Source organism: Meriones unguiculatus, assembly GCF_030254825.1.
Source record: "Meriones unguiculatus strain TT.TT164.6M chromosome 13 unlocalized genomic scaffold, Bangor_MerUng_6.1 Chr13_unordered_Contig_2907, whole genome shotgun sequence".
Taxonomy (NCBI): Eukaryota; Metazoa; Chordata; class Mammalia; order Rodentia; family Muridae; genus Meriones; species Meriones unguiculatus.
Genome location: NW_026843582.1, coordinates 1,407,501 through 1,432,500, shown reverse-complemented (window position 1 = coordinate 1,432,500; position 25,000 = coordinate 1,407,501). Strand labels below are relative to the sequence as shown.

The window sequence follows — 25,000 nt, the reverse complement described above, 5'->3', positions numbered from 1 at the left end:
TGGGGTCCGTCTGTCCGTCCGTGGTCTGACCCCGCCGGGGGACCCCGAGGGCGGGAGGAGGGGGGAGGAGGGGGGAGGGGTCCCGCCCGGCTCGGTGCTAATAAATAACAATAACAGTAATAATAACAATAACAACAATAAAGAACGAGCAGCAACGGCCGCAGCTTCCCCGGGGAGGACCCCGATACCCAGGGGAGCACGGCGGGGCCCCCGTTTCCTGGGGGAGCACGGCGGGGCCCGGGCTGGGGCCCCTGGCGGAGCAGGGGGTCACCGAAAGGCGCTGGGCTTCCGGGTGGGACAGCGAGGAGCCTCCTCGGCGCCGGGGGGGGAGGGAGCACCCCGGGGCCCTCCAGTAGGAGGAGGAGGACGAGGAGGATGGGGAGGAGAAGGAGGAGGACGAGGAAGAAGGAGAAGGAGGAGGAGGAGGAGGAGAAGGAAGAGGAGGAGGAGGAGGAGGAGGAGAAGGAGAAGAAGGAGGAGAAGGAGGAGGAGAAGGAGGAGAAGGAGAAGGAGGAGGAGGAGGAGAAGGAGGAGAAGGAGGAGGAGAAGGAGGAGGAGGAGCAGGAGAAGAAGGAGGAGAAGGAGGAGAAGGAGGAGGAGGAGAAGGAGGAGGAGGAGAAGGAGAAGGAGGAGAAGGAGGAGAAGGAGGAGAAGGAGGAGGAGGAGAAGGAGGAGAAGGAGGAGAAGGAGGAGAAGGAGGAGGAGAAGGAGGAGAAGGAGGAGGAGGAGAAGGAGGAGGAGGAGGAGGAGGAGGAGGAGGAGAAGGAGGAGGAGGAGAAGGAGGAGGAGGAGAAGAAGGAGGAGGAGAAGGAGGAGGAGGAGAAGGAGGAGGAGAAGGAGGAAGAGGACAGGGAGGAGGAGGAGGAGAAGGAGGGGGAGAAGGAGGAGGAGGAGAAGGAGGAGGAGGAGAAGGAGGAGGAGGAGAAGGAGAAGGAGGAGAAGGAGGAGAAGGAGGAGAAGGAGGAGGAGGAGAAGGAGAAGGAGGAGAAGGAGGAGAAGGAGGAGAAGGAGGAGGAGGAGGAGGAGGAGGAGAAGGAGGAGGAGGAGAAGGAGGAGGAGGAGGAGGAGGAGGAGGAGGAGGAGGAGGAGGAGAAGGAGGAGGAGGAGAAGGAGGAGGAGGAGGAGAAGAAGGAGGAGGAGAAGGAGGAGGAGGAGAAGGAGGAGGAGGAGGAGAAGGAGGAGGAGGAGGAGGAGAAGGAGGAAGAGGACAGGGAGGAGGAGGAGGAGAAGGAGGGGGAGGGGAAGGAGAAGGACGAGGAGGACGAAAAGGAAGGACGGGGAGGATGGAGGAGGAGGGGGAGGACGAAGAGGACGGAGAGGGGGAGGAGGGGACGGCGGCCTCACTGTCCCAGGCTGGCCCCGGGCCTGCTGCTCGGCTTCCGGCGAGGTGAGCGAGCCCAGGCTGGCCCTCGCTCCCTCCCTCCGTCCCTCAGCGCGCACACAGGACCGCAGCTGGGCTAGCCTGCGCCCCCCGCCCCGCCCCGCCCCGCCGACCGCCCCTCCCCGGGGGCCGGGCTAACCTGCTCCTTCCTTCCCTGACCAAAAAAACAAACAAACAAACCAACAAACCAACAAACCAACAGAAAAGAAAATTGAAAACAACAAACAAAACCTTGGAGCGAAACGAAAGCGAATTTAATGGTCTGAAATCGCCAAAGCAACCAAAGAAACAACACAAAAAAGCCCAAGGGGAGGACGGAGAGCGGCGGCCGGGGGCTGCGGGGACAGGGGACGGGCCTCGGGAGGACGGGGAGGAAGGGGAGGAGGGGGACAGGGAGGATGGAGGGAGAAGAGGAGGAGGAGGAGAAGGAAGAGGAGGGAGAGGAGGAGAAGGAGGAGGAGGAGGAGGAGGAGGAGGAGGAGAAGGAGGAGGAGGAGGAGGAGAAGGAGGAGGAGGAGAAGGAGGAGGAGAAGGAAGAGGAGAAGGAGGAGGAGAAGGAGGAGGAGAAGGAGGAGGAGAAGAAGGAGGAGAAGGAGGAGGAGAAGGAGGAGGAGAAGGAGGAGGAGAAGGAGGAGGAGAAGAAGGAGAAGGAGGAGGAGAAGGAGGAGGAGAAGGAGGAGGAGAAGGAGGAGGAGAAGAAGGAGGAGGAGGAGAAGGAGGAGGAGGAGGAGAAGGAGGAGGAGGAGGAGGAGGAGGAGGAGGAGGAGAAGGAGGAGGAGGAGGAGAAGGAGAAGGAGGAGAAGGAGGAGGAGGAGGAGGAGGAGGAGGAGGAGGAGAAGGAGGAGGAGGAGGAGGAGGAGGAAAAGGAGGAGGAGGAGGAGGAGGAGAAGGAGGAGGAGGAGAAGGAGGAGAAGGAGGAGGAGGAGGAGGAGGAGAAGGAGGGGGAGGATTGGAGGAGGAGGGGAAGGATTGGAGGAGGAGGGGGAGGATTGGAGGACAGGGAGGAGGGGGATGCCCGAGTGCTGTTCAGGGAGGCCGGGCATGCAGCGTGGCCCCCGGCCGGGCCTCCTTTGGGGTGGGGAGTCCTCCCGCCCTCCCCGGCGCGGCCGCAGGAGGATGGCGAGGAAGCAGCGGCCGCGCGACGCCCCCCGCCCTCCCCCACCTAAGAGCTTCCCGGTTAGTTAGAGGCTGCGGCTGAGAGGACAAAAAACAAAAAACCAAAAAAACAAAAAAAGCAAAAACCAAAAAACCAAAAAAACCAAAAAACAAAAAAAAAAAATCAAAAAACAAAACCAAAAACCAAAAAACCAAAACCAAAAACCAAAAAACCAAACCAAAAAAACAAAAAACAAAAAGAACAACAAAAAAAAAAAACCAAAAAACCAAAAAACCAAAGAAAAAAACCAAAAAAACGTTCTGTCGCGTCGCGGTGTCGCGGTCTGGACCCGGCGGGAGGCGACGTGGAGGAAGGGGGGAGCACGGCGCGGGCCAGGCCTGGGGGTGGGCGGCGGGGGGGAGGCTCGGGTGTGCCTCAGTTTCCCCCGAGCGTCCGTCCGTCCGTCCGGGCGAGCGAGCGGCTGCGTCCCGTCCCGTCCCGTCCGGGCGGCGTGGAAAAAGCTCTCGCTCTCCTTCTCTCCTCTCCCGCTCGCTCTCCTGCTCTCTCGCTCTCCCGCTCGCTCTCTCGCTCGCTCTAGGGGGGCCGGGGCCGCCCCCACCCCAACCGTCCCCCCCTCCCCGGAAAGTGGCGCAAAACGAGGCGAACACTAACGAGGGAGAGAGAGAGAGAGAGGGAGAGAGAGAGAGAAAAAAAAAAAAGAAGGTTCCGCGTCTTCGCTCTTCATCATCTAATTCCGTACAAAAAGAGAGCGAGCGAGCGAGCGCGGGCGGGCGGGCGGGGCCCCAGAGCGAGCTAGAGCGAGCTACTTGTGGGCCTTGTTGGTCTTGAAGGAGACCTGCAAGATCTTGTCCCCCAGGCGGTAGCCGTTGAGGCTGGCGATGGCCATGGCCGCCTCCTCATAGTTTGTCATGGTCACGAAGCCGAAGCCCTTGCACTTGTTGGTGTTGAAGTCGCGGATGACCTTGACGTTGGTGACGGCGCCGAAGGGCCCGAACATCTGCCACAGGATGCCCTCGTCGGCGTCCTGGCCCAGGTTGTAGATGAAGATGCACCAGCCCGAGGACGCATTGCCCGGCACGTTCACGCCCGACAGCCCGCTCATGTGGTCCACGCCCATCGGGGAGAACCTGGGGGACGGGGGGTCAGCCGGGGTCAGCCACGGCCACGGCCACAGACACAGCCACAGCAGCCACGGCCACAGACACAGCCACAGCCACAGCCACAGCAGCCGCAGACACAGCAGCCACAGACACAGCAGCCACAGACACAGCAGCCACAGACACGGCCACAGACACAACAGCCACAGCCACAGACACAGCAGCCACAGCCACAGCAGCCACAGACACAGCAGCCACAGACACAGCAGCAACAGACACGGCCACGGCCACAGCCACAGAACGGCCACAGCCACAGAACAGCCACAGCCACAGGGACACAGCCACAGACACAGCCACAGCAGCCACGGCCACAGCAGCCACAGAATAGCCACAGCCACAGGGACACAGCCACAGCAGCCACGGCCACAGCCACAGCCACAGACACGGCCACAGCCACAGCCACAGACACGGCCACAGCCACAGCAGCCACAGCCACAGCAGCCACAGCCACAGCAGCCACAGCCACAACAGCCACAGCAGCCACAGCCACAACAGCCACCGCCACAGCAGCCACAGCCACAGCAGCCACAGCCACAGCAGCCACAGCCGCCGCAGCCGCAGCCGCCGCAGCCACAGCCACAGCCACAGCCGCCACAGCCACAGCAGCCACAGCCACAGCAGCCACAGCCGCCGCAGCCGCAGCCACAGCCGCCGCAGCCACAGCCACAGCCGCCACAGCCGCCGCAGCCACAGCCGCAGCCACAGCCGCCGCAGCCACAGCCACAGCAGCCACAGCGGCCACAGCCACAGCAGCCACAGCCACAGCGGCCGCAGCCACAGCCACAGCAGCCGCAGCCACAGCCACAGCAGCCACAGCCACAGCCGCCACAGCGCAGCCCAGGGCCGCCCCCTGCCCCGCCCCTGCCCCGGCCCCGGGGTCCCCGGCCCCCCGCAGCCCCCCGCCACCCACCGGAACCTCTGCGCCTGGTGGTGCACGGGGCCCCGAAGCGGCGGGCCGGGGAGTGGTAGAGCTGCGAGAGCAGCGCCATGTTCTTGTTCTGGTTGGGGTTGGCGGCGAACTTGACGGTGATGGGCTCGGACGAGCCGGGCGGCTTGTGGCCGTTGAAGCTGGTGATGGCCTCCTCGGCCTCCGACCGCTTGTCGAACCGGATGAAGGCGACCCCTCGGGACAGGCCTGCTCGGCGGACGGGGGGGTCAGGGGACGGGGACACCCAGCTCTAGGCCCGGCTCCCTGACCCCCGCCCACCCCCAGCTCCGTGCCCGTCCCTCGTCCTGAGGAGCCTCCCCCCAGGCCCCGGATGCTGAGGATGCTGAGGATGCTGGCGCCCGGCCTCCCCCAGGCCCCGGATGCTGAGGATGCTGAGGATGCTGAGGATGCTGAGGATGCTGGCGCCCGGCCTCCCCCAGGCCCCGGATGCTGAGGATGCTGAGGATGCTGAGGATGCCGGCCTCACTGTGGCTCCCCCCAGGCCCCGGATGCTGAGGATGCTGAGGATGCCGGCCTCACTGTGGCTCCCCCAGGCCCCGGATGATGAGGATGCTGAGGATGCTGGCGCCCGGCCTCCCCCAGGCCCCGGATGCTGAGGATGCTGAGGATGCTGAGGATGCCGGCCTCACTGTGGCTCCCCCAGGCCCCGGTTGCGGAGGATGCGGAGGATGCTGGTGCCATGGCCCCGGGCCTCACCTGTGGTCTGGTCCACCAGGACGCGGGAGTTGATGATGCGGCCGAAGCGCGAGAACATGTCCTCCACGTCCTTCTGCGTCATGGTGCGCGGGAGGCCGCTGATGTACAGGTTCGCGTCCTTGATCACCTCCGAGCTCGGCCGCGCGTACGACACCTGCGGGCGGCGGGGGGTCAGGGCGGCCCCATCCCCCGTCCCCAGCCGGCGGGGAGGCGGGGAGCCAAGGCCAGCCCGCGCCCTGTGCCCACGCCCCGAGGCCCCTGGAGGCCCGGGCTGGCTCCGCCGGGGGGGGGGGCTGTGATGCCCAGCTGCAGCCGGGCGGAGAGCGGCCCAGAGCGAGCCTAGAGAGAGCGGCCGGGGCGCCTCCCTCCCTGCGGCCAGCGCCCCAGCCCCTGCCCCCCCCGGCCGCCACCGGGCTCACTCGGGGAGACAGAAGCCGCCCCCGCCCCACCGCGCCCCACGGCCGTGGGAGGACTGGAGGGACTGTGGGAGCACCTGAAGGAAGACCTGAGAGCCTGAGGGAGGACCCGAGGAACCGTGGGAGGACCCGAGGGACCGTGGGAGGACCCGAGGGACCATGGGGGGACCTGAGGGACCGTGGGGGGACCTGAAAGAGGACCTGAGGGACTGTGGGAGGACCTGAGGAAACATGGGAGGACTAGAGGGCCTGTGGGAGGACCTGAGGGACTGGGGGGGACCTGAGAGAGGACCTGAGGACCTGAGGGAGGTGTGAGCCAAGGGTCAGCGCTGGCTCAGGGGAGCAGAGCCAAGCCCGCCTGTGAGGTCCACTCTGGTGACCGCAGCCCTGGCCGGGCCCCCTCCGGCCGGTCTCTGGGCCCCCGGCCGGTCTCTGGGGTCCCCCGGGCGGTCTCTGGGCCCCCCGGCCGGTCTCTGAGGTCCCCCGGGCGGTCTCTGGGCCCCCCGGCCGGTCTCTGGGGTCCCCCGGGCGGTCTCTGGGCCCCCCGGCCGGTCTCTGAGGTCCCCCGGGCGGTCTCTGGGCCCCCCGGCCGGTCTCTGAGGTCCCCCGGGCGGTCTCTGGGCCCCGGGCGGTCTCTGAGGTCTCCCGGGCGGTCTCTGGGCCCCGGGCGGTCTCTGGGCCCCCAGGCGGTCTCTGGGCCCCGGGCGGTCTCTGGCCCGGGCGGTCTCTGGGGTCCTCCCCCTGGGCGGTCTCTGGGGTCCCCCGGGCGGTCTCTGGGGTCCTCCCCGGGGGCGGTCTCTGGCCCCGGGCGGTCTCTGGGGTCCTCCCCGGGGGCGGTCTCTGGCCCCGGGCGGTCTCTGGGGTCCCCCCGCCGGTCTCTGGCCCCGGGCGGTCTCTGGGGTCCCCCGGGCGGTCTCTGGGGTCCTCCCCCCGGGCGGTCTCTGTGGTCCTCCCCCCGGGCGGTCTCTGGCCCCGGGCGGTCTCTGTGGTCCTCCCCCGGGCGGTCTCTGGCCCCGGGCGGTCTCTGTGGTCCTCCCCCCGGGCGGTCTCCTGGCCCCGGGCGGTCTCTGTGGTCCTCCCCCCGGGCGGTCTCTGGCCCCGGGCGGTCTCTGGGGTCCCCCGGGCGGTCTGTGCGGTCCTCCCCCCGGGCGGTCTCTGGGGTCCTCCCCCCGGGCGGTCTCTGGCCCCGGGCGGTCTCTGTGGTCCTCCCCCCGGGCGGTCTCTGGCCCCGGGCGGTCTCTGTGGTCCTCCCCCGGGCGGTCTCTGGCCCCGGGCGGTCTCTGGGGTCCCCCGGGCGGTCTCTGCGGTCCTCCCCCCGGGCGGTCTCTGGGGTCCTCCCCCGGGCGGTCTCTGGCCCCGGGCGGTCTCTGGGGTCCCCCGGGCGGTCTCTGGCCCCGGGCGGTCTCTGCGGTCCTCCCCCCGGGCGGTCTCTGCGGTCCTCCCCCCGGGCGGTCTCTGCGGTCCTCCCCCCGCCGGTCTCTGGGGTCCTCCCCCCGGGCGGTCAGGGTCCTCACCTTGATGGTCTTGGACTGCAGGCGGAGGCCGTTGAGCGTGCTGATGGCTCTCTCCGCGTCCTTCGCCGTCACGTAGTTCACGAAGCCGTAGCCCAGGCTGTGCCCTGCGGGACGGCCCGGTCAGCGGGGACGGGGAGGGGAGGACGGGGGAGGACGGGGGGACGGCCCGGTCAGCGGGGACGGGGGGTCGGGGGGAGGACGGGGGGGACGGGGGGAGGACGGGGGACAGGGGCCCGGCTGGGGGGACACGGGTCAGCGGGGACGGGGGGAGGGAGGGGACGGGGGAGGACGGGCGCCCTGGGGGCTCCTCAGGGCTGGGGCGAGGGTGGCCCCGGCCCCGGCCCCCCACCCGGGAGCCCCGCGCCCAGCAGCCGCGTCCTGCAGCTCCCCGGCCTCCCCAGAGCAGGGAGGTCCTCAGGCGCGTGTGCACGTGTGTGCACGCGTGTGCGTGTGATTGTGCATGCGTGCATGTGAGCCCGCGCCACACGAAGCCACCTTCCCCTCCCCCTCACAGCGCTTCCCCGGGCACAGAGGGAAAGACGGGGCTCCGCAGACCAGGCCGCCGGGCTGTGTGTGTGTGTGCGTGTCTGTGTGTGTGCGTGTGTGCGTGTGTCTGTGTGTGCGTGTGCGTGTGTGTGCGTGTGTGCGTGTGTGTGTGCGTGCGTGTGTGTGTCTGTGTGTGTGTGCGTGTGTGCGTGTGTGTCTGTGTGTGTGCGTGTGTGTGTGTCTGTGTGTGTGTGTCTGTGTGTGTGTGTGTGTGTGCGTGTGTGTGCGTGTGTGTGTGTGTGCGTGTGTGTGTCTGTGTGTGTGTGTGTGTGTCTGTGTGTGTGTGTGTGTCTGTGTGTGTGTGTCTGTGTGTGTGCGTGTGTGCGTGTGTGTGCGTGTCTGTGTGTCTGGGTGTGTGTGTGTCTGTGTGTGTGCGTGTGTGCGTGTGTGTGCGTGTCTGTGTGTCTGGGTGTGTGTGTGTCTGTGTGTGTGTGTGTCTGTGTGTGCGTGTGCGTGTGTCTGGGTGTGTGTGTGTCTGTGTGTGTGTGTGTGTCTGTGTGTGTGTGTGTCTGTGTGTGTGTCTGTCTGTGTGTCTGTGTCTGTGTGTGTGTGTGTGTGTCTGTGTGTGTGTCTGTGTGTGTGTGTGTGTCTGTGTCTGTGTGTGTGTCTGTGTGTCTGTGTGTGTGTGTGTGTGTGTCTGGGTGTGTGTGTGTCTGTGTGTGTGTGTGTCTGTGTGTGTGTCTGTGTGTGTGTGTCTGTCTGTGTGTCTGTGTCTGTGTGTGTGTCTGTGTGTCTGTGTGTGTGTCTGTGTGTGTGTGTGTGTCTGTGTGTGTGTGTGTCTGTGTGTCTGTCTGTGTGTCTGTGTCTGTGTGTGTCTGTGTGTGTCTGTCTGTGTGTGTGTGTCTGTCTATGTGTCTGTGTGTGTGTCTGTGTGTGTGTGTCTGTCTATGTGTCTGTGTGTGTGTCTGTGTGTGTGTGTCTGTCTATGTGTCTGTGTGTGTGTGTGTGTGTGTCTGTGTGTGTGTCTGTGTGAGTGTGTGTATCTGTGTGTGTCTGTGTGTCTGTGTGTCTGTGTGTGTCTGTCTGTGTGTCCGTCTGGAGCAGGCCGCCCGGGGCTCTGTCTGTCTGTGTGTCCGTCTGGAGCAGGCCGCCCGGGGCTCTGTCTGTCTGTGTGTCCGTCTGGAGCAGGCCGCCCGGGGCTCTGTCTGTCTGTGTGTCCGTCTGGAGCAGGCCGCCCGGGGCTCTGTCTGTGTGTCCGTCTGGAGCAGGCCGCCCGGGGCTCTGTCTGTGTGTCCGTCTGGAGCAGGCCGCCCGGGGCTCTGTCTGTGTGTCCGTCTGGAGCAGGCCGCCCGGGGCTCTGTCTGTGTGTCCGTCTGGAGCAGGCCGCCCGGGGCTCTGTCTGTCTGTGTGTCCGTCTGGAGCAGGCCGCCCGGGGCTCTGTCTGTCTGTGTGTCCGTCTGGAGCAGGCCGCCCGGGGCTCTGTCTGTGTGTCCGTCTGGAGCAGGCCGCCCGGGGCTCTGTCTGTGTGTCCGTCTGGAGCAGGCCGCCCGGGGCTCTGTCTGTGTGTCCGTCTGGAGCAGGCCGCCCGGGGCTCTGTCTGTCTGTGTGTCCGTCTGGAGCAGGCCGCCCGGGGCTCTGTCTGTGTGTCCGTCTGGAGCAGGCCGCCCGGGGCTCTGTCTGTGTGTCCGTCTGGAGCAGGCCGCCCGGGGCTCTGTCTGTCTCTGTGTCCGTCTGGAGCAGGCCGCCCGGGGCTCTGTCTGTCTGTCCGTCTGGAGCAGGCCGCCCGGGGCTCACGGAGATCTGCCCGGCTCCCCCAGCCCGGCTGGCTTTGAACCCGGAGCCCCGGCCGAGCAGCCGTCAGCCCGCTCAGCCCGGCCCGCCTGGTGGGAGCACTCGGCCTGGCCAGGAGCCGCCCTGAGGGGACAGGGATGACGGGGACAGGGGGACGGGGGACTGGGGAGGAAGAGGACGGGGAAGATGGGGGGAGGACGAGGATGGGGATGGGGAGGGCGGGGACCGGGACACCGGGAGAGGTGGTGCTCCCTCTTGTCTGTCCCAGCCCTCCCCCGGCCCCCATCGGGGACGCGGGCGGGCGTGTCCCTTCCTGCCTGTCCCCATGTCCCCATGTTGGCCGCCGCGGTCCCTCCCCCAGGACACGGCAGGCCAGACCCGACCCAACGCTTCTTTGAGAGCCGCGGGGGGGGAGGGTGAGAGCGCGGGTGGCTCCCCCGGCCCCGAGCTCGGTCCCCGGGCCACGCGGCGGCTGGCGTCTGCGGCGGGGCGAGGGCGCCCTCTGCCGGCGGCGGGGGCTCGCGCACTCAGAGCGCTGCGCGCCCAGCAAGGCCGGCCTGGCCTGGCCTGTCCCGTCCCGTCCTGAGGGCGGGCCCGGCTCTGTCCTGTCCCGTCCTGTCCTGAGGGCGGGCCTGGCCTGGCCTGTCCCGTCCCGTCCTGTCCTGAGGGCGGGCCCGGCTGTGTCCTGTCCTGTCCTGTCCTGTCCTGAGGGCGGGGCCCGGCTGTGTCCTGTCCTGAGGGCGGGGCCCGGCTGTGTCCTGTCCTGTCCTGAGGGCGGGGCCCGGCTGTGTCCTGTCCTGTCCTGTCCTGTCCTGAGGGCGGGCCCGGCTGTGTCCTGTCCTGAGGGCGGGGCCCGGCTGTGTCCTGTCCTGTCCTGAGGGCGGGGCCCGGCTGTGTCCTGTCCTGTCCTGAGGGCGGGGCCCGGCTGTGTCCTGTCCTGTCCTGTCCTGTCCTGAGGGCGGGGCCCGGCTGTGTCCTGTCCTGTCCTGTCCTGTCCTGAGGGCGGGGCCCGGCTGTGTCCTGTCCTGTCCTGTCCTGTCCTGAGGGCGGGCCCGGCTGTGTCCTGTCCTGTCCTGTCCTGTCCTGAGGGCGGGCCCGGCTGTGTCCTGTCCTGTCCTGAGGGCGGGGCCCGGCTGTGTCCTGTCCTGTCCTGTCCTGTCCTGAGGGCGGGGCCCGGCTGTGTCCTGTCCTGTCCTGAGGGCGGGCCCGGCTGTGTCCTGTCCTGTCCTGAGGGCGGGGCCCGGCTGTGTCCTGTCCTGTCCTGAGGGCGGGCCCGGCTGTGTCCTGTCCTGTCCTGAGGGCGGGGCCCGGCTGTGTCCTGTCCTGTCCTGAGGGCGGGGCCCGGCTGTGTCTTGTCCTGTCCTGTCCTGAGGGCGGGGCCCGGCTGTGTCCTGTCCTGTCCTGAGGGCGGGGCCCGGCTGTGTCCTGTCCTGTCCTGAGGGCGGGCCCGGCTGTGTCCTGTCCTGTCCTGAGGGCGGGCCCGGCTGTGTCCTGTCCTGTCCTGAGGGCGGGGCCCGGCTGTGTCCTGTCCTGTCCTGTCCTGAGGGCGGGGCCTGGCTGTGTCCTGTCCTGTCCTGAGGGCGGGCCCGGCTGTGTCCTGTCCTGTCCTGTCCTGTCCTGAGGGCGGGGCCCGGCTGTGTCCTGTCCTGTCCTGTCCTGTCCTGAGGGCGGGGCCTGGCTGTGTCCTGTCCCGTCCTGAGGGCGGGGCCCGGCTGTGTCCTGTCCTGTCCTGTCCTGAGGGCGGGGCCCAGCTGTGTCCTGTCCTGTCCTGAGGGCGGGCCCGGCTGTGTCCTGTCCTGTCCTGAGGGCGGGGCCCGGCTGTGTCCTGTCCTGTCCTGTCCTGTCCTGAGGGCGGGCCCGGCTGTGTCCTGTCCTGTCCTGAGGGCGGGGCCTGGCTGTGTCCTGTCCTGTCCTGAGGGCGGGCCCGGCTGTGTCCTGTCCTGTCCTGTCCTGAGGGCGGGGCCCGGCTGTGTCCTGTCCTGTCCTGAGGGCGGGCCCGGCTGTGTCCTGTCCTGTCCTGAGGGCGGGGCCCGGCTGTGTCCTGTCCTGTCCTGAGGGCGGGGCCCGGCTGTGTCCTGTCCTGTCCTGTCCTGAGGGCGGGCCTGGCTGTGTCCTGTCCTGTCCTGAGGGCGGGCCCAGCTGTGTCCTGTCCTGTCCTGTCCTGTCCTGAGGGCGGGGCCCGGCTGTGTCCTGTCCTGTCCTGTCCTGTCCTGAGGGCGGGGCCCGGCTGTGTCCTGTCCTGTCCTGAGGGCGGGGCCCGGCTGTGTCCTGTCCTGTCCTGAGGGCGGGCCCGGCTGTGTCCTGTCCTGTCCTGAGGGCGGGCCCGGCTGTGTCCTGTCCTGTCCTGTCCTGGGGGCGGGGCCCGGCGTGTGCGTGCGTGTGTCCCTGCGTGTCCCCGCGCGTGCAGGTGTGTCCCCCTCACCTGCCACCTTGTCCCGGATGAGCTTGGCCGACTCCACCTCGCCGATGCTGCTGAAGAGGCTGCGCAGCTCCTCCTGCGTCATGTTCTGCGGGAGGTAGTTGACGATGAGGTTGGTCCTCCCCAGGTCGTCCCTGCAGTCCTCCGCCATGTGGTCCTCATAACCGTTGGACATCCTCGTCCTCGGTGCTCTGCGGGGACAGCAGCTCAGCCGGGGCCTCACACACACACATACAGACACACACACACACACACACACAGACACACAGACACACACACACACACAGACACACACACAGACACAGACACACACACACACAGACACACACACACACACACACACACACAGACACATACACACAGACACACACACACACAGACACAGACACACACACAAACACACAGACACAGACACACACACACGCACACACAGCCACACACTGCGGGAACAGCAGCTCAGCCGGGGACACACACACACACACACAGACACACACTGCGGGGACAGCAGCTCAGCCGGGGACACACACACACAGACACACACACACTGTGGGGACAGCAGCTCAGCCGGGGCAGCGGACACACACACACAGACACACACACAAACACACACACAGACACAGACACACTGCGGGGACAGCAGCTCAGCCAGGGACACACACACACAGACACACACAGACACACACACACTGCGGGGACAGCAGCTCAGCTGGGGCGGGGGACACACACACACAGACACACCCCCACAGGTCCTGCGCCTACCCCCGGGGCCCCCACACACGGGCGGGGTGCCAGCGGTGGCCTGGCAGGGGCAGGAGGGACGGGGTCGCGGCCCCGTCCCCTCCACAGCCCCGTCCCCTCCACAGCCCCGTCCCCTCCACAGCCCCGTCCCCTCCACGGCCCTGTCCCCCCCATGGCCCTGTCCCTGTCCCCTCCACGGCCCTGTCCCCCCCACGGCCCCGTCCCCTCCACGGCCCTGTCCCTGTCCCCTCCACGGCCCTGTCCCCTCCACGGCCCTGTCCCCTCCACAGTCCTGTCCCTGTCCCCTCCACGGCCCTGTCCCTGTCCCCTCCACGGCCCTGTCCCTGTCCCCTCCACGGCCCCGTCCCCTCCACGGCCCCGTCCCCTGTCCCCTCACGGCGCTGTCCCCTCCACGGCCCCGTCCCCTCCACGGTCCTGTCCCTGTCCCCTCCACGGCCCTGTCCCTGTCCCCTCCACGGCCCTGTCCCTGTCCCCTCCACGGCCCTGTCCCCTCCACGGCCCTGTCCCTGTCCCCTCCACGGCCCTGTCCCTGTCCTCCATGGCCCTGTCCCTGTGCCCTCCACGGCCCCGTCCCCTCCACGGCCCTGTCCCTGTGCCCTCCACGGCCCTGTCCCTGTCCCCTCCATGGTCCTGTCCCCTCCACGGCCCTGTGCCCTCCACGGCCCTGTCCCTGTGCCCTCCACGGCCCTGTCCCTGTCCCCTCCACGGCCCTGTCCCCTCCACGGCCCTGTCCCTGTCCCCTCCACGGCCCTGTCCCCTCCATGGCCCTGTCCCCTCCACGGCCCTGTCCCTGTCCCCACCACGGCCCTGTCCCCTCCACGGCCCTGTCCCTGTCCCCACCACGGCCCTGTCCCCTCCACGGCCCTGTCCCTGTCCCCTCCACGGCCCCGTCCCCTCCACGGCCCTGTCCCCGTCCCCTCCACGGCCCTGTCCCCGTCCCCTCCACGGCCCTGTCCCCGTCCCCTCCACGGCCCTGTCCCTGTCCCCTCCACGGCCCTGTCCCTGTCCCCTCCACGGCCCTGTCCCTGTCCCCTCCATGGCCCTGTGCCTGTCCCCTCCATGGCCCTGTGCCTGTCCCCTCCATGGCCCTGTGCCTGTCCCCTCCACGTCATCTGTGTGTGTGTCTGTGTGTGTGTGTCTAGGCTTGGCAGGGTGGGGGGGACCTGGAGCGAGCCAGCCTTGAACCCGGGACTCCAGAGCGTCATCTGTGTGTGTCTGTGTGTGTGTGTGTGTGTGTGTGTGTGTCTGTGTGTGTGTGTGTCTGTGTGTGTGTGTGTCTGTGTGTGTGTCTGTGTGTGTCTGTGTGTGTGTGTCTGTGTGTGTATGTGCATGTGTGTGTCTGTGTGTGTGTGTCTGTGTGTGTGTGTGTCTGTGTGTGTGTGTCTGTGTGTCTGTCTGTGTGTGTGTCTGTGTGTCTGTGTGTGTGTGTCTGTGTGTGTGTCTGTGTGTGTCTGTGTGTGTGTGTGTCTGTGTGTGTGTGTCTGTGTGTGTGTGTGTCTGTGTGTGTGTGTCTGTGTGTGTCTGTGTGTGTGTGTGTGTGTCTGTGTGTGTGTCTGTGTCTGTGTGTGTGTCTGTGTGTGTGTGTCTGTGTGTGTGTGTGTCTGTGTGTGTCTGTGTGTGTCTGTGTGTGTGTCTGTGTGTGTGTCTGTGTGTCTGTGTGTCTGTGTGTGTGTGTCTGTGTGTCTGTGTGTGTCTGTGTGTGTGTGTCTGTGTGTGTGCGTGTGTCTGACTGTCTGTGTGTGTGTGTGTGTGTCTGTGTGTGTGTGTCTGTGTGTGTGTCTGTGTGTGTGTGTGTCTGTGTGTGTGTGTGTGTGTCTGTGTGTGTGCGTGTGTCTGACTGTCTGTGTGTGTGTGTGTCTGTGTGTGTGTCTGTGTGTGTGTGTGTCTGTGTGTGTGTGTGTGTGTGTGTGCGTGTGTCTGACTGTGTCTGACTGTGTCTGTGTGTGTGTGTAGCTGTGTCCCCGGGGCCCCGCAGCCGCCATCCTCTCAGCCTCCGTGGACTCAGGTCCAGGCTGGACCCTGCGCTGCCCGCGAGGCCACGGCGACGCGCAGAGGCGGGAGCGCAGGCGTGGACTGTGGGGACCCGCGGGGCCTGTTGTGGACTGTGGGCATCTGAGCCACAGGTTCCCACCCCCACCCCCTCCTGGGTCCTCCCTCCATCTCCCTCCTGGATCCTCCCTCCATCTCCCTCCTGGATCCTCCCTCCATCTCCCTCCTGGGTCCTCCATCTCCCTCCTGGGTCCTCCATCCCCCTCCTGGGTCCTCCCTCCATCCCCTTCCTGGGTCCTCCATCCCCCTCCTGGGTCCTCCATCTCCCTCCTGGGTCCTCCATCTCCCTCCTGGGTCCTCCATCCCCCTCCTGGGTCCTCCCTCCATCTCCCTCCTGGGTCCTCCCTCCATCTCCCTCCTGGGTCCTCCATCTCCCTCCTGGGTCCTCCATCTCCCTCCTGGGTCCTCCATCTCCCTCCGGGGTCCCGTCCCCCTCCATCCCCCCCCGGGGTCCCGCCCCCCTCCATCCCCCCCCGGGGTCCTCCATCTTCCCTCCATCCCCCCATGGGTCCTGCCTCCCTCCATCCTCCCTCCATCCCCCTCCATCCCCCCTGGGTCCTCCCTCCATCCTCCCTCCATCCCCCTCCATCCCCCTGGGTCCTCCCTCCATCCTCCCTCCATCCCCCTCCATCCCCCCTGGGTCCTCCCTCCATCCTCCCTCCATCCCCTCCTGGGTCCTCCCTCCATCCTCCCTCCATCCCCCTCCATCCCCCCTGGGTCCTCCCTCCATCCTCCCTCCATCCCCTCCTGGGTCCTCCCTCCATTCTCCCTCCATCCCCCTCCATCCCCCTGGGTCCTCCCTCCATCCTCCCTCCATTCCCCTCCATCCCCCCTGGGTCCTCCCTCCATCCCCTCCTGGGTCCTCCCTCCATCCTCCCTCCATCCCCCTCCATCCCCCCTGGGTCCTCCCTCCATCCCCCTGGGTCCTCCCTCCATCCCCCTCCATCCCCCCTGGGTCCTCCCTCCATCCCCCTGGGTCCTCCCTCCATCCCCCTCCATCCCCCTGGGTCCTCCCTCCATCCCCCTGGGTCCTCCCTCCATCCTCCCTCCATCCCCCTGGGTCCTCCCTCCATCCCCCTGGGTCCTGCCCATCCCTGGTCCCCCGCCCCCCAGCAAAGCTCCCTCTGGGGCATCCAGGAACCACCCAGCGCCCCACTGTGAGCATCTGCAGCAGAGGGACGAGCCCCCGCCCCCCTCAATGCCAGCGCTGCCTCCCCCTCCCCCTCCTCCTCCCCCTCCTCCTTCTCCTCCTCCCCGTCCTCCCCCTCCTCCTCCTCCTCCTCCCCGTCCTCCCCCTCCTCCTCCTCCTCCTTCTCCCCCTCCTCCTCCTCCTTCTCCCCCTCCTCCTCCTTCTCCTCCTCCCCCTCCTCCTCCTTCTCTTCCTTCTCCTCCTCCTTCTCCTCCTCTTCCTCCCCGTCCTCCTCCTTCTCCTCCTCCTCCTCCTCCTCCCCCTCCTCCCCCCTCCTCCTCCTTCTCCTCCTCCTCCTTCTCCTCCTTCTCCTCCTCCTCCTCCTTCTCCTCCTCCCCGTCCTCCTCCTTCTCCTCCCCCTCCTCCCTCCTCCTCCTCCTCCTCCTCCTCCTCCTCCTCCTCCCTCCTCCCCCCTCCTCCTCGCCGCCATCTAGGCCCGGAACGTCCACATGGATGCAGCAGAGGCGCAGGTGAGGAACACACGGCCACGCGCACCTGTGTGTAGGCGCACGTGCAGCAAACCCCCGCGGTGTCACCTCCCCCCTCCTCCCCCTCCTCCCCCTCCTCCCCCTCCTCCCCAGGAACGGGAGAGGAAGGGCAGGAAGGGAGGACCGCGAGCCCCGCACCCCAAAAGTTAACAACCAGCACAAAACTGCCGCGGCGGGGACGGACACAGGAGGAAGCCAAGGCCACAGGGTGCTCCCCCCGGGCGCCCCACCCCACCACACACAACCACACACACACAACCACACAACCACACACACAGACACACACACACACAGACACAGACACACACACACAGACACACACACACACACAGACACAGACACACACAGACACACACACACAGACACACACACACAGAGACACACACACACACAGACACACAGACACACACACACACAGACACACACACACACACAGACACAGACACACACAGACACACACACACACACAGACAGGGACACACAGACACACACACACACAGACACACACAGACACACACACACACAGACACACACACACACACAGACACACACACACACACAGACAGGGACACACAGACACACACACACACAGACACACACACACACACACACACAGACACACACACAGACACACACACAGACACAGACACACACACACACACACACACACACACAAGCCTCGCACCCCCAAAGCCCACGCCAATCGCTAGGGCCTCTACCCCGCCTCCCTCCCTGTCTGTCTGTCTGTCTGTCTCAGTCTGTCTCTGTCTGTCTCTCTGTCTCTGTCTCTTGTCTCCGGGTGGTGGAATCTGGACCCTGGTGGGGGGGACGGAGAGAGGAAGGAGGGCGGATGGCTGGGAGGAGGGAGAGGGAGGGATGGAGGGAAGACGATGGAGGAAAGGAGGGGGAGGGAGGAGGGGGAGGGAGGAGAGGGAGGGGGATAGAGAAGGGAGGGAGAGAGCGGAAGGAGGGGGTGGAAGAGGGAGGGAGGGAAGATAAATGGAGGGAGGGATGGAAGAGAGAGGAAGGTAGGGAGGAGGGAAGAGGGAGGGAGGCGGGAAGGGGGAGGGAGATGGGAAGGAGGAGGGATGGAGGAAGGGGGATGGAGGGAGAGAGAGGAATAGAGGACGGAGGAAGGGGAAGGGATGGAGGGGGATGGAGAGGGAGGGAATGGGAAGGGATGGAGGGGGATGGAGAGGGAGGAAGGGGAAGGGATGGAGGGGGATGGAGAGGGAGGAAGGGGAAGGGATGGAGGGGGATGGAGAGAGGGAGGAAGGGGAAGGGATGGAGGGGGATGGAGAGAGGGAGGAGGGGGAAGGGATGGAGGGGGATGGATGAAGGCAGGAGGGAGGGGGATACATGGATGGAGGGGGATAAAGGGAAGGAGGGAGGGGAGATGGAGGGAGGGAGAAGAGCTATGGCCGGAGAGAGGGAGGAGAGAGGGATGGATGGAGGGGGAGGGAGAGAGGGCTGGAGGGGGATGGAGGGAGGGAGGAGAGAGGGATGGATGGAGGGGGAGGGAGAGAGGGCTGGAGGGGGATGGAGGGAGGGAGGAGAGAGGGATGGATGGAGGGGGAGGGAGAGAGGGCTGGAGGGGGGATGGAGGGAGGGAGGAGGGAGGGGATAAATGAATGGAGAGGAAGGAAAGGAGGGAAGAAGAGGGGAGGAGGGACGGAAGGGGAGAGAGGGAGAATGGAGGGGATGAAGAGAGGGAGGGAGGGAGGGAGGGCTGGAGGGGGGATGGAGAGGGCTGGAGGAGGGATGGAGAGGGAGGGATGAAGGAATTATGAGAACAGATAAATGGAGGAGAATGAAAAGAGGGAGGGAGGATGGCGGGAGGGAGGGAGGAAGGAGGAAAACAGATGAATGGAGGAGAAGAAAAGGAGGGAGGGAGAGGGGAGGGAGGAGGATGGAGGGAGATGCCTGTATGGAGGGAGGACGGATGGATGAAGGGAGGACAGAGAAGGGAGAATGGTGGGAGGAAGGAAGGACGGATGGTGGGAGGAAGGAAGGACGGATTGAGGGAGGTAGGAAGGATGGAGGATGGCAGGAGAGGGGAGGGAGGGAAGGATGGAGGGAGGAGGGATGGTTGGCTGGAGGGAGGGGAGTAAGGAAAGGGGGATGGAGGGGGGAGGACGGGGAATGGGGAATGGATGGAATGGAGGGAGGAAGGAGGGAGGGAGGACAGAGGAGGGAGGATGGCGGAGGGAGGGAAGGAGGGAGGATGGTAGGAAGGAGGGAGGGAGGAAGGGAAAGATGGATGGAGGGAGAGAGGAGGGAGAGAGGGAGGAGAGAGGGCAGAGGAAGGACGGATGGATGGATGAGGAGGGAGAGAGGGGAGGGAAGGATGGACAGAGAGAGGAGGGACAGAGGGAGAGAGGATGGAGGAAGGAGGGAAGGAAGGAGGGAAGGAAGGAAGGAAGGAAGGAAGGAAGGAAGGAAGGAGGGAAGGAAGGAGGGAAGGAAGGAAGGAAGGAAGGAGGGAAGGAAGGAAGGAAGGAAGGAGGGAAGGAAGGAGGGAAGGAAGGAAGGAGGGAAGGAAGGAGGGAGGGAAGGAAGGAGGGAAGGAAGGAGGGAAGGAAGGAAGGAAGGAAGGAAGGAATGAAGGAAGGAGGGAAGGAAGGAGGGAAGGAAGGAAGGAAGGAAGGAGGGAAGGAAGGAGGGAAGGAAGGAAGGAAGGAAGGAAGGAGGGAAGGAAGGAGGGAAGGAAGGAAGGAGGGAAGGAAGGAAGGAAGGAGGGAGGGAAGGAAGGAAGGAGGGAAGGAAGGAAGGAGGGAAGGAAGGAGGGAAGGAAGGAAGGAGGGAAGGAAGGAAGGAGGGAAGGAAGGAAGGAGGGAAGGAAGGAGGGAGGGAAGGAGGGAAGGAAGGAGGGAAGGAAGGAAGGAGGGAGGGAAGGAAGGAAGGAGGGATGGATGGAGGGAAGGAAGGAAGGAGGGAAGGAAGGAAGGAGGGAGGGAAGGAAGGAAGGAGGGATGGATGGAGGGAAGGAAGGAAGGAGGGAAGGAAGGAAGGAGGGAGGGAAGGAAGGAAGGAGGGATGGATGGAGGGAAGGAAAGAAGGAGGGATGGATAGATGGAAGGGAGGGAGGGAGGGATGGATGGAAGGAGGGAAGGAAGGATGGAAGGGCGGGAAGGATGGGAGGGAGGGAAGGATGGATGGCGAGAGGGAGGGAGAGAGGTAGGATGGAGGAAGGGAGGGAGGGAGGGAAGGGAGGGAAGGATGGATGGCAAGAGGGAGGGAGGGATGGATGGGAGGGAGGGAAGGATGGATGGCGAGAGGGAGGGAGAGAGGGAGGACGGAGGAAGGGAGGGAGGGAGAGGGGATGAATGGAGGGAGGATGGCGAGAGGGAGGATGGAGGGAGAGAGGAGAGATGGAGGGAGGGAGGAGGGAGGGTGATAGATGAATGGAGGGAAGGAAAGGAGGAAGGACTAAGGAAGGGAAGAGGGAGGGATGGCGGGAGGAAGGGAGGACGGAAGGAGGAGGGACAAAGAGAGGGAGAGATGAAGGAAGGAGGGATCGATGGAAGGGAGGGAAGGATGGATGGCGAGGAGGGAGAGAGGTAGGAAGGAGGAGGGAGGGGAAGGGAGGGGGATGGCTAAAGGGAGGAGGGAAAGAGGATGGAGATAGGATGGAGGGAGATGGATGAGTGGAGGGCAAGGAAAGGAGGAAGGAGGGAGGAGGGAGGATGGAAAGTGGGAGGGATGGCGGAAGGGAGGATAGATGGATGGAGGGAGGGAGGGAGAGAGGACAGAAGGAGGAGGGAGGGATGGAGGAAGGAGGGCAGGAGGGAGGAAGAGAGGAAGGATGGAGGAGGGAGGGGGATGGCTAAAGGGAAGAGGGAAGGAGGGAGGATGGAGGGAGGGAAAGAGGATGGAGATAAGACGGAGATAGATGAGTGGAGGAGAAGAAAAGGAAGTAGGAGGGAGGACGGGGGAAGGGAGGAGGGTGGGATGGCGGGAGGGAGAGGGGATGGATGGAGGGAGGAAGGAGGAGGAAATGAGGGATGATGGAGAGAGGGAGGGAGGGAGCACTTAGGAGGGAGGATGGCGGGAGGAAGGAGGGAGGATGGATGGAGGACGGAGGAGGGGAGGGATGGCTGGAGGGAGGAAGGGAGAATGGAGGGAGGAAGGAGGAGGAAAGGAGGGATGGATGGGGAGAGGGAGGGAGGACTGAGAAGGTTCGGATGGAGGGATGGATGAAGAGAGGACGGAAGGAGGAGGGAGGGATGGAGGTAGGAGGGCAGGAGGGAGGGAGGGACGGTAGGAGGAAGGGAGGAGGGGAGGGATGGCTGGACAGAGGGAAGGAGGGAGGATGGAGGGAAGGAGGGAGGGAGGACAGAGGAGGGAGGGAGATAGATGAATAAAGGGGAAGGAAAGGAGGAAGGACGGCGGAAGGGAAGAGGGATGGATGGCGGGAGGGAGGACGGAAGGAGGAGGGAGGGATGGAGGGAGAGAGGAGGGAGAGAGGATGGAGGAAGGAGGGATGGATGGAGGGAGGATGGAGGAAGGGAGGGCTGGAAGGAGGGAGAGAGAAGGGAGGGAGGATGGCGGGAGGGAGGGAAGAGGGATGGAGGACTAAAGGGACAGATGGAGGAATGGATGGAGAAAGAGAGGACGGAAGGAGGAGGAAGGGAGGAGGGCAGGAGGGAGAGAGGAGGGACAGAGAGAGGGAGGGAGGATGGAGGAGAGAGAGAGAGGGAGGGAGGGAGGATGGTGGGAGGGAAAGAGGAGGGAGAGAGGACGGAGGAAGATGGATGAGTGGAGGGCAAGGAAAGGAGGAAGGTAGGAGGACGGAGGATGGCAGGAGGGAGGACAGAGGAGGGAAAGAAGGAGGAGGAATGATGGAGGGAGGAGAGAGGGACGGATGGAGGGAGGATTGAGAGAGATGGGTGAGTGGAGGGGAAGGAAAGGAGGAAGGAGGGAGGACAGAGGAAGGGAGGACGGAAGAGAAGAGGGAGGGACGGAGGGATGGGTGGAGGGAGGATGGAGGAGGGAAGGAAGGAGGGAAGGAGGAAGGGAGGATGGAGAGAGGGAGGACAGAGGACGGATGGAAGGAGGGAGGTAGATGAGCGGAGGGGAAGGACAGGAGGGAAGAGGGAGGGATGAAGGGTGGGAGGACAGCTTGAGGGAGCACAGAGGAGGGATACGAAGGATGGGGGAGGGAGGAATGACGGAAGGAGGAGGGAGGGATGGAGGGAGAGTGGATGGAGGAAGGAGGGATGGATGGAAGGGCGGGAAGGAGGGATGGAGGGAAGGAGGGAGGACAGAGGAGGGACGAGGGCGGGAGGGAGGACTTGGGAGAGAGGGAGGAGGGAGGAGGAAGAGGTCGGGGTGGACGGAGGGAGGAAGGGTGGGATGGCGGGAGGGAGCACTGGGGAGGGGAAGAGAGATAGATGGAAGGAGAGAAGAAGGGAGAGAGGACGGCAGGAAGGAGGGAGGGAGGAGGGAGGACGGAAGGATGGCAGGAAGGAGGGAGGGAGGAGGGAAGGATGGCAGGAAGGAGGGAGGGAGCACGGAGGAGGGAGAGAGGGAGGACGGATGGATGGAAGGAGGGAAGGAGGGAGGGAGGACGGATGATGGATAGGGGGAGGACGGAGGAGGGGAGAGGGAGCACTCGGGCGCACTCGGGCGGGCGGGAGCACGGGAGCAGGGAGCACCGCAGGGAGCACACCCCAGCTCTTCCCCTCCCCTCCCTTCCCCCACCCTCCCCCTCCCCTCCAGGCGCTCCCATCCCGCTCGCTTCGCGCTCGGCCGCCGCTCGGAAGCGCTCGGCTCCGCTCGGCTCCGCTCGGCTCCCGCCCCCCCCCCCCCGGCTACGCGAGCGCAGGCTGCGGCGCGGCCTGGTCGGGGGCGGCCGGGGGCGTCTCACCTCGGCGCGGGCGGGCGGCGGCCGGGGCGGCGCGGCGGGGAGGGCGGGCGCGGCGCTCGCGGGGGGCCGGGGCGGGCGTGGGCGGCGGCTGCGGGCGGCGGCGCGGCTGCGGGGCGGCGCAGAGCGGCGGCGGCGGCGGCGCGGCGGCTGCTCCTGGGCGCGCTGGGCGCGGACACGCCCCCGGACACGCCCCCCGGGCGCCGCGCGCGCCCATTGGGCTGCGGCGGGGCCGGGCGGGGCGCTCATTGGGCGGCGCGGGTGTCCGTCAAAGGAAGCGGGAGGGGCTTCCGGCGGGAGGGGGCGGGACTTCCTGGAGGGAGGCCACGCCCCCGCGCTTCCTCTTTACTGCGGCGGCGGCGGCGGCTCGATTCCGCCTCGGCGCGGCCTTACCCCGGATGTGGGGGTGTGCGCGTGCGCGCCGCGCGCCCCCCGAGCGGGGATTGGGGATGGGGGGGGAGGAAAATGGCGGCTGGCCGCGGGGACCAGGGTTCGAATCCAGCCTTCCCGCACTTCCGGTCCGGATCCTTCTCTTCCCTTTCAGTGACTCAAGCCAGAGGGATGGAGGAGAGAGAGAGAGAGAGAGAGTACTGTGTGCAGGCTTCTATGACTTAAGTTCTGTCTCTCCCTCTCTCTTTCCCTTTCTCTCTCTCTCTCCCTCTCTCCCTCTCTCTCTCTCCACCTCCCTCTCTCTCTTTCTCCCTCTCTCTCTCCCTACTTCTCTCTCTCCCTCCTCTCTCTCTCTCTCCCTCTCTTCTTCTCTCTCTCCCTTTTCTCCCTCTCTCTCTCCCTCTCTCTTCCTACTTCTCTCTCTCTTCCTCTCTCTCTCTCTTCCTCTCTCTCTCTCCCTCTCTCTCTCTCCCTCTCCCTCTCCCCTCTCTCTCTCTCTCCCTCTCTCTCTCTCTCTCTCTTCCTCTCTCTTCCTCTCTCTCCCTCCCTCTCCCTCCTCTCTCTCTCTCTCTCTCTCTCAGGCCTGGAACCCTCTGACCTTGGCCCTTGGCTCTCCCGGCCCCTCCTTCCTGATTGCCAGGTGTAAAGGTGAAAAGAGAGAGAGAGAGAGAGAGAGAGAGGCCTTGAGCTCCCTGTGATTAGAGAGAGAGAGAGAGGGCCTTGAACTTCCTGTGATTAGAGAGAGAGAGAGGGAGAGAGAGTGAGGCCTTGAGCTCCCTGTGATTAGAGAGAGAGAGAGAGCAAGGCCTTGAGCTCCCTGTGATTAGAGAGAGAGAGAGAGAAGGAGGCCTTGAGCTCCCTGTGATTAGAGAAAGAGGCCTTGAGCTCCCTGTGAGTAGAGAGAGAGAGAGAGGCCTTGAGCTCCCTGTGATTAGAGAGAGAGAGAGAGCAAGGCCTTGAGCTCCCTGTGATTAGAGAGAGAGAGAGAGAAGGAGGCCTTGAGCTCCCTGTGATTAGAGAAAGAGGCCTTGAGCTCCCTGTGAGTAGAGAGAGAGAGAGAGGCCTTGAGCTCCCTGTGATTAGAGAGAGTGAGAGGCCTTGAGCTCCCTGTGATTAGAGAGAGGGAGGGAGAGAGAGGGAGGCCTTGAGCTCCCTGTGATTAGAGAGAGAGAGGGAGAGAGAGGCCTTGAGCTCCCTGTGATTAGAGAGAGAGAGAGAGAGAGAGAAGGAGGCCTTGAGCTCCCTGTGATTAGAGAAAGAGGCCTTGAGCTCCCTGTGAGTAGAGAGAGAGAGAGAGGCCTTGAGCTCCCTGTGATTAGAGAGAGTGAGAGGCCTTGAGCTCCCTGTGATTAGAGAGAGGGAGGGAGAGAGAGGGAGGCCTTGAGCTCCCTGTGATTAGAGAGAGAGAGGGAGAGAGAGGCCTTGAGCTCCCTGTGATTAGAGAGAGAGAGAGAGAGAGAGAGAAGGAGGCCTTGAGCTCCCTGTGATTAGAGAAAGAGGCCTTGAGCTCCCTGTGAGTAGAGAGAGAGAGAGAGGCCTTGAGCTCCCTGTGATTAGAGAGAGAGAGAGAGAGTGAGGCCTTGGGCTCCCTGTGATTAGAGAGAGGGAGGGAGAGAGAGGGAGGCCTTGAGCTCCCTGTGATTAGAGAGAGAGAGGGAGAGAGAGGCCTTGAGCTCCCTTGTGATTAGAGAGAGAGAGAGAGAGAGAGAAGGAGGCCTTGAGCTCCCTGTGATTAGGGAGAGAGAGAGCGAGGCCTTGAGCTCCCTGTGGTTAGAGAGAGAAAGAGAGCAACAGGTCTTGAGCTCCCTGTGATTAGAGAGAGGGAGAAAGAGCGAGGCCTTGAGCTCCCTGTGATTAAAGAGAGAGAGAGAGAGAAGGAGGCCTTGGGCTCCCTGTGATTAGAGAGAGAGGCCTTGAGCTCCCTGTGATTAGAGAGAGAGAGGTCTTGAGCTCCCTGTGATTAGAGAGAGAGAGGGAGAGGGAGGCCTTGAGCTCCCTGTGATTAGAGAGAGAGAAGGAGAGAGAGAGAGGCCTTGAGCTCCCTGTGATTAGAGAGAGAGAGGGGCCTTGAGCTCCCTGTGATTAGAGAGAGAGAGGTCTTGAGCTCCCTGTGATTAGAGAGAGAGAGGGAGAGGGAGGCCTTGAGCTCCCTGTGATTAGAGAGAGAGAAGGAGAGAGAGAGAGGCCTTGAGCTCCCTGTGATTAGAGAGAGAGAGGGGCCTTGAGCTCCCTGTGATTAGAGAGAGAGAGAGGCCTTGAGCTCCCTGTGATTAGAGAGAGAGAGAGAGAGGCCTTGAGCTCCCTGTGATTAGAGAGAGAGAGAGTGAGGCCTT

The 25,000-nt window shown here is 65.0% G+C and overlaps 2 protein-coding genes across 2 annotated transcripts in view; one reads left to right on the top strand and one right to left on the bottom strand.

The window, feature by feature from the left end:
- Positions 1-1,615: 1,615 nt before the first annotated feature.
- Positions 1,616-22,385, bottom strand: Elavl1 (ELAV like RNA binding protein 1). Its single transcript, XM_060375882.1, is given in 7 exon segments — positions 1,616-3,625; positions 4,566-4,599; positions 4,602-4,790; positions 5,301-5,454; positions 7,231-7,334; positions 11,930-12,117; positions 22,281-22,385. Coding segments are annotated over 6 exon segments (978 nt in total). The 5' UTR covers positions 12,102-12,117; positions 22,281-22,385; the 3' UTR covers positions 1,616-3,300.
- Ccl25 (C-C motif chemokine ligand 25) overlaps positions 21,297-25,000 on the top strand; it is a 17,909-nt gene continuing 14,205 nt past the window's right edge. Inside the window, exons 1-2 of the mRNA XM_060375873.1 lie at positions 21,297-21,300; positions 22,133-22,795. Of these exons, the coding sequence (XP_060231856.1) occupies positions 21,297-21,300; positions 22,133-22,795 (667 nt within the window). The remainder of the gene's footprint in view (positions 21,301-22,132; positions 22,796-25,000) is intronic.